This window comes from Pinus tabuliformis, chromosome 6 (assembly GCF_031772625.1).
Source record: "Pinus tabuliformis cultivar Carrire ecotype Pingquan chromosome 6, CPIR1, whole genome shotgun sequence".
NCBI lineage: Eukaryota > Viridiplantae > Streptophyta > Pinopsida > Pinales > Pinaceae > Pinus > Pinus tabuliformis.
The window spans coordinates 1,342,376,335-1,342,384,186 of record NC_142292.1 but is presented as its reverse complement, the minus strand read 5'-3'; the positions used below and the strand labels follow the sequence as shown (position 1 = coordinate 1,342,384,186).

At 32.9% G+C, this 7,852-nt stretch overlaps 1 protein-coding gene across 7 annotated transcripts; it reads right to left on the bottom strand.

The window, feature by feature from the left end:
- Positions 1–1,506: 1,506 nt before the first annotated feature.
- LOC149263565 (aspartic proteinase nepenthesin-2-like) lies at positions 1,507–7,190 on the bottom strand. 7 transcript variants are annotated; one of them, XM_089388109.1, is made up of 5 exons: positions 7,014–7,190; positions 6,840–6,908; positions 6,696–6,727; positions 6,520–6,606; positions 1,507–2,886 (listed from the first exon to the last, which is right to left on the bottom strand). In XM_089388109.1, exons 4-5 carry the CDS (start codon positions 6,542–6,544, stop codon positions 1,685–1,687), a joined length of 1,227 nt encoding a protein of 408 aa, XP_089244235.1. In that variant the 5' UTR covers positions 6,545–6,606; positions 6,696–6,727; positions 6,840–6,908; positions 7,014–7,190; the 3' UTR covers positions 1,507–1,684. The 7 variants fall into 7 exon arrangements, 6 of the variants coding, with proteins under 6 accessions (XP_089244235.1, XP_089244246.1, XP_089244230.1 ...); XM_089388120.1 differs by having other exon boundaries at positions 6,696–6,748; positions 7,014–7,186; XM_089388104.1 differs by lacking the exon at positions 6,696–6,727 and having other exon boundaries at positions 6,728–6,908.
- Positions 7,191–7,852: the final 662 nt, after the last annotated feature.

Below are 7,852 nucleotides of genomic sequence, written 5' to 3'. Positions count from 1 at the left end.
TAGACATTAATTTATCATAAATTAATAAACTAAAACATAGTTACTTTATGATATGGATATTAATTTATAATAAACTAAAACACTTACTTCACCATATAAACATTAATTTACGATAAAAGGCATAGACATTAATTTATCATAAATTAATAAACTAAAACAGTTACTTTATGATATGGATATTAATTTATAATAAACTAAAACACTTACTTCACCATATAAACATTAATTTACGATAAAAATATTTATTTACAATAAAAACAGTAATTCACTATAGACATTAATTTATAATAAACTAAAACAATTACTTCACCATACATTTCACCATACATCTCAATTTGTTAAAATTTAAAAAATCTAAAATTTAAGTAAATTAAATTCTATTTAAAAAAACAAAAAATTATTAAACAATAAAAATAATTTATATATAATTTAGACATATACTAGTTTAAAAAAACATATAACAAGATTCTTAATCATAAAGATTTATCACTAAGATTGAATCTATATATGTGTTAAATTTGTTAAAATTTAAAAAATCTAAAATTTAAGTAAATTAAATTCTATTTAAAAAAATAAAAAATTATTAAACAATAAAAATAATTTATATATAATTTAGACATATACTAGTTTAAAAAAACATATAATAAGATACTTAATCATAAAGATTTATCACAAAAAAAGCATATAATAAGATTCTTAATCATAAAGATTTATCACTAAGATTCTTAATCTATATATGTGTTTTGGTTATATATAATTTAGACATATACTAGTTTAAAAAAACATATAATAAGATACTTAATCATAAAGATTTATCACTAAAAAAACATATAATAAGATTCTTAATCATAAAGATTTATCACTAAGATTCTTAATCTATATATGTGTTTTGGTTATATATAATTTAGACATATACTAGTTTAAAAAAACATATAATAAAATTCTTAATCATAAAAATTTATCACTAAAATTCTTAATCATATAAAATTCTTAATCATAAAAATTTATCACTAAAATTCTTAATCTATATATGTGTTTTGTTACAATTTAATAAGCAAGTATGATGGCTTATTAAAATTCTTAATCATAAAAATTTATCACTAAAATTCTTATTATATTCTTATTATCTATATATGTGTTTTGTTACCATTTAATAGTCAAGTATGATGGCTTATCAATGGCTTATCGATACCATATTTCTCAATACGGTTATAAATGCAATATTCAATGTAAAATAATAAATATCAAAATAATATATGATTGAATCCACCTAGTAAGTCCTTTCAGTGATCACGAGTTTATCAATATTCACAATAAGGAGTCCTTTTCGTAATCACAAGAGTTTATCAATATTCACAACAAGGGAACCATGGTTCAATGAATTCGAAATCAGAGTAACCAACTTTATTACTATTTGCGTATAGTCTTAAAATATTCACAATAAGGGAACCATGGTTCAATGAATCCGAAATCAGAATAACAAACTTTATTACTATTTGCGTATAGTCCTCAAAAAAACTGTCACAGTAACAGTAACAGACTCAAAAACAAATTCTAGTAACAGTAACACACTCGAAAACAAATTCTAGTAACAGTAACAGACTCAAAATTGCATGACAATTTCTTTGGATGAAACAAAACCTTATTCATCTGATAATGAGAAAACACCTGTCGATGTGCTTGCTTACAAGGAATCACAATCCGTCGGTGCAAAAGAGAGCATGTTGTTTCCGTTGTCATAGAGAATATGGTAGTTTTGCTGTTGATAATTCCCTAATATGGACATCTGGATCTGGGAAGTCGGAAGCATTGCCAGGCAGAAAGTGGTGTCATCAACGTAGAAATAGTGTTCCGGCTGCAAAACATAATCTGCTCCCTTAAAGTGGAAAGTCATAGTAGGAAATTGATTAGAGGAAAGCCGAAAGTGATAGTCAGGACCTAAGTTAAAACAGAGGTCTAGTCCGAGTCCAGACCCATCGGTTTGCGGAAAGTGAATGGCAGAGATCAATGCTTTCTTCAAAACTTGATATGCATCCTCATGCAAAAGCGTGAATGTGGTTCCGGAGTCTATCATAAATCCACCACTACCATCATCTTGAATATCAAAAGTAGATGCATCGATGTTTAATAATTTACCTCCAAGGCTAATTCCTTCCAACGAAAGAAAATAGAAACTTGATGCCGCGTTTTGAATAAAAGGAGTTGAACTGACATTAACCTCGGCATTCAAAGTAGCACTGTGGCCTATAAACAAAGGGTTGACCATGTACGAAGGTTCTTCAAAACCCTGGAGACAATAAGAAAACTTATTACCACCTAATGACCCAAGTTGTGAAATTAAGGATAAGGAACCTCGTCCGAAGCCTACACCTCCGTGTGCTGCGTAGTGGCCATCATTGTATTGCCCACAACCAAAGACAATCTGGTCCACTGACTCTGATGAAAAGGTAAACGTGTCGTATGAAAGGATCCCTGAGGTGGTGGAGTAATCACCATACTCCCACATGTAATGACACATACCAGCAGAGCAATAAAAGTTAGGGTTTGCCGGGCACTCAGGGCTTTCGCATGAGACCTTCATATAAGTGGACGATTGGGAAGGATCATAGATTGGATAGGATTGATCAGAGCAATTATCACAGGGCAAGCACTGTGTCCATATCAAGTCACTACCTGTGTCTAGAATTCCAGAATATGATAATGACGGCTCACCAATTTCTACCTTCATCGTATATTCTCCACTTCCTGCACTTATTGGAGCTTGGATTCCTGAACTTTTGTGGGCCAATTGACCAACCTTCAGAACTACAGATCTATGCAGTGTTTCCAGCCTCTCTTGGCTGCGTTGCACTGCTTGCTTAACTCGTTCAGTTGAATTAATATTCCCTGGAAACAATGGGGAAAGTGATGAATCTCTGTGCACAAGATCTATTCTCAACCCATCAACGGGTTTATGATCCGGCCTTGAAATCTTGGGCACAAGCGGTCTGCATTGCATCAAATTAGGTAACATGAAAAGCAATAACAAATAAATAAGAAGTTTGCAAGGAGCACAAGGAGATACGGTTGATTGTGGAGCCATGTCTGTTCTCTGTTCTACAGCTACAGAGGGAAACTTGGCAACGGGGGAAAATACGCAAGGCGTAGCAAAAGAAGGAATGTTTTGGTCTAAGAGGAGGGATGCATTCTATTAAATAGAGATCAAAATGCCATGGCTGATTTGATTTGAAGTTAGATGTCTTTCTTAACTTCACTTTTTTCCATATTTGCATGGCAAGCCATTGTAATTTTTTATTATTATTATATAAAATAAAATATTACTATTAACTATGTACAAGATTCCATATTTGCATGGCAAGCCATTGTAATTTTTTATTATTATTATATAAAATAAAATATTACTATTAACTATGTACAAGAGCTCCACTTGTTTTGGCCATTTGTGCATGGAAATTTTTATTATTATTATATAAAATAAAATATTATTTGCATGGCAAGCCATTGTAATTTTTTATTATTATTATTCTATATTTGCATGGCAAGCCATTGTAATTTTTTATTATTATTATATAAAATAAAATATTATTATTAACTATGTACAAGAGCTCCACTTGTTTTGGCCATTTGTGCATGGAAATTTTTATTATTATTATATAAAATAAAATATTATTTGCATGGCAAGCCATTGTAATTTTTTATTATTATTATGTAAAATAAAATATTACTATTGACTATGTACAAGAGCTCCACTTGTTTTGGCCATTTGTGCATGGAAATTTTTATTATTATTATATAAAATAAAATATTACTATTGACTATGTACAAGAGCTCCACTTGTTTTGGCCATTTGTGCATGGAAAGTAATATAATAGTAATATAAATTTTTATTATTATATAAAAAGTTAACTTCAGTTTTTTCATATGTACATGGCAAGCCATTGTAATTTTTTATTATTATTTTATAAAAGTAAAAATTTTTATTATTATTTTATAAAAGTAAAATATTACTATTGACTACGGAAAAGAGCTCTACTTGCTTTGTAAACTAATATGCTTTGTAAACTAATATAATTTTTTATTATTATATAAAAAAATTATGTAAAAAGTTTGAAATTCGATTATAGTCTCAAAACGATATGTGGCCCTATCCATCATTTAAAGAAATTATATATATAGATTTATATTTATACTTTTGTTTTTATTCCTAGTTTGCCATATAAAATGTGTTTGATAAAGTCGAAGTTAAAAACATATATCATCTAGAGTTTGTATGATGTAATGTGTTAAAATTTGTGTTTTAATAAAAAAATATTAAATACATTAATATTAAACATATATCATCTAGAGTTTGTACATGATGTAATGTGTTAAAATTTGTGTTTTAATAAAAAAATATTAAATACATTAATATTAAATTTTTGCATGTCCAAACGACCTGCAAAGTTATAGAAATCCACCAGAGCTGAAGTCAGGCTCCCTTTTAGCGTCTCTCCACTGTTGTAGAAAACTCCTCCAGAAAAACAGAAACCCAACGTTGTTATTTGTAATCTAACTAATTTGGAGATTGGAGAGGAAAATCAGATGTCTCACAGTATTTTGGAGAGGAACATCAGATGTCTCACAGAAGGGATGAGTGGTGCAACCACAGAAACAGTCAGGCACAACTTTACCTTAATCTGGTCTCGTGCCATTGTCTGTAACACCCTTGGTTGAAACTAATTTTAACTGTGAGACAGTTATGACAGTTACCCCCTTCTTTCCTGATAAAAGAGGGATCTCGAGGGAAAGAAGGGTTTTGCTTTCTGAAAAGTCCAAGGGGACAGAAAGAAAGGTCTGTGGAACTGGGAGGACGCTGCCAAGGAGTAATTCCTGTGCTGGGCATGTGCCAGTCTAGACTCCGGAACAGATCATATTCGGATGGTATTCGCTGGACGGTGGTGCTGATGCCAGATACTTGAGTCTGACAAGCTGTACATACTGCTATGGAGTGGAAGCTCGGGGGAAGAGGACGTAATTGCCCTTCTCACGGTAGGTAGGGAGGATCAGATTCAGTCTTACAGTAATTCCGGAGAATCGAGTGACAATTAAGTAGTAGCTGGTTATGTTTCGTGTGTTCACTTTTGTTTTAATAAAGTAATGAGTTAATGCTGGAATCCTACTTCCTTCTGTGAAATGTTTTTGAGATAAGCATAATGATTATAGATGGAATAATGAGCGCTACTTCCTTCTGTGAATTATTTTCGAGATAAGCATAATGATTATAGATGGAAAATTTCTATTAATCCTAGAATTAATAATGTGGATGATGGAAGGTAATAATCTTGAACAATAATTAAGTTGCTGCAGTGCAGTGTGGGTCATCTGCTAAGGCCCAGAATGAGAACCCCTTAAAAACAAATGGAAAAATATCTTCCATTTAATTACCCTAGTAAGGAAACAGTTACCTCAGCAGATAACAATTAGACTGGATTGTTGAGTTAGGCTAAGGGAAAACATTACGCGTGAAAGAACCTGTAAAGTTCTGGGTGAACAAGTTTGGGTGACTGCTCTTGCCTGTTATCAAATTATTCCTATTAAGCTTGTTTTAGAATTATCCCCGAGGAATGGTGGAAAAGATTACCCAACAGGGATAAACATAAAGATTGTAAAATCTATGACATCAGATCCAGAACAAGGCTGGCAAGATAGGGTAACGAGTAATTTCTTGATTTACGAATTTGTTAAATCAAATAAAAAAGTGGAAAACAATTTAAAAGAAAAGAAAATATAACGATTTATCAGCAGCATGCTTAAATAATCTATTGCAGAAATTAAATAGAAATTAGATTAATGTTATGGATTATTTGTACAACAGAGGATCGAAGAGGTTGAGCCCTGAAAACTGAGGGGTAATAGTAGCCGGGTCCCGTCCTCTTCGAAAGTCTATTCTGGATAGAAACAAACAAATGTGGAACGAAAACACCGTTTGGTACAGCCAAGAAATTCTCAGAAACCAATTCAGAAATGTTACAGACGCACAGGTAAACTTGCCCACTAAATTCCATGAATATCAATGGCGCTTTATGTAAATTCACGACAGTGGTTGACAACTAAGGAAACTTTTTACATTCAAACAGTCGAACATATGTGGATTGAACCCTCAACATTTCAAGAATCCGCTCTCAGGTTCAGATGCATGAGCAAACTTTAATACATGCTATAACTAAAACCCGTAAGAACGAATTGGGGTTAAACCCAGAAAAATTAACACAGATTAATTCGTATTGTTTAACAGACATTGCAACAGGATTGCTCATTCCAGTAATGAGAGTAATATGGCAGCCGACTCACCTATTCGGTTCTCAGTTCATACAATTACTATCTTGTAACCCTAAGCTAGAATCAGAACAACATTATCGATTGAAATGTCGGCAAGACCGACCATAGATTAACTCTATTTAATCATCTCCGGAAGTTCAAAAGGTGACTTTGCGTTGTCTGGAAGTGAAAGAAAAACCCTCAGTAACTAGAGTAACCAACCTGGAGCATGGAAGAGAAAAATCATAAGTGGTTGCCACTGCAGGATCCCGAACTGTTGCGAAAAGGAGTTGCTGGGCAATACTTAACCTGCAATCAGATTTAAGAGTCAAGTTAGAGAAATTCCAGCGGAGACTGTTAAAGAAGTAAAGGAAAACAGGCCTGTAACAATATAGTACCTGTAGAGTGGTGGTGGTGTAACAATGCACACCTGAGTCAGTGAAACAAGACTCTGTAATTAAATGCCATAAGCATTTATCAGTTTCCTTTCTCTTGCAAAGGATTCGATACTGTTTCCAGAGAAAACGGTTTCCAACCATTACCTGAGGAAGGAAGCTGACCATAGCCTTTCCTTCACCTGTGGATGCAAGGCCGAAACCTGTAAAAACCACCTGCATTGACAGTGGAACAAATTAGGGCTTCTAAATAGATATAACCGTCAACGAGGGAAAAATCGGGAAGCCTAATCTCTTCAAAATATACAACAGTCAACATACTCGGTGTAGCTGCAAAGGAGACAACCAAACTTGCAGGTTGTAGAGCGCTTAACCCCGGGACCAAAATGCCTGAAAGAACCTCGTTTTCGGAGTCAGGTGGGAAATTGGTTACCTCAACCAACGGGCCCTCAATGGTGATGCTGACCGTCAGATTAGTGGAGGTCCATGCACGGTCTACTGAACTCCAGGTGTCCAATATCATGAGATATTTTATACACGTACAGTAGAATAAAAAGTTGAGTTTAATTAAGTCAGGTGTACATCCTTGCAGGGAGTGGTATAATAAGGCATTGCTAATCGAATCTTTAAAGGTCTACGATCGCCTGGTATAAAGTGATAAAAGTTGTAATTTGAAAGTGCTGCGTACGTACTAGGTATAACCATGTATTAATTCTTATAACTACAATATTTCAATTTTTAATAAGTCGATGCGTAAGTATCTAACTCACCTTTCCGCTTCATAAGCAAGCGCTACAACCATTTAGCATAAGTCAATGGGTGAGTGTCCAACCCACCTTTCCACCTCATAAGCAAGCCCTACAACGTTTTCTATACATAAATGTTAATATGTATATCGGGTATCAAAATATTGATAATTAAGGTTTAACTTCAAGATAATCTTAATATGTTAATATGGACAAGATCTACATGCCATATCATTCTCATCGCCACTTGATTTTTGGTGGGCGTTGACATTGTCCTTAGCATGTGTCAAATATAATTTATTAGGCTTACATAACATGTAAAATTATTGAATATGAGTGATATATGTCACACATGTCATTTTTATATTATCATATAATTTCTACTTGATATCATATTTTTTTCATGGTTTTGTT

Excerpts from the sequence above, each read along its gene's own strand:
- LOC149263565 (XM_089388104.1), bottom strand. The coding sequence starts at position 6,544 with ATGATTTTTCTCTTCCATGCTCCAG. Across the intron at positions 2,887-6,519 it reads TTTTCTCTTCCATGCTCCAG|GGAATATTAATTCAACTGAA; the intron begins GTTGGTTACTCT and ends CATTGTTTCCAG.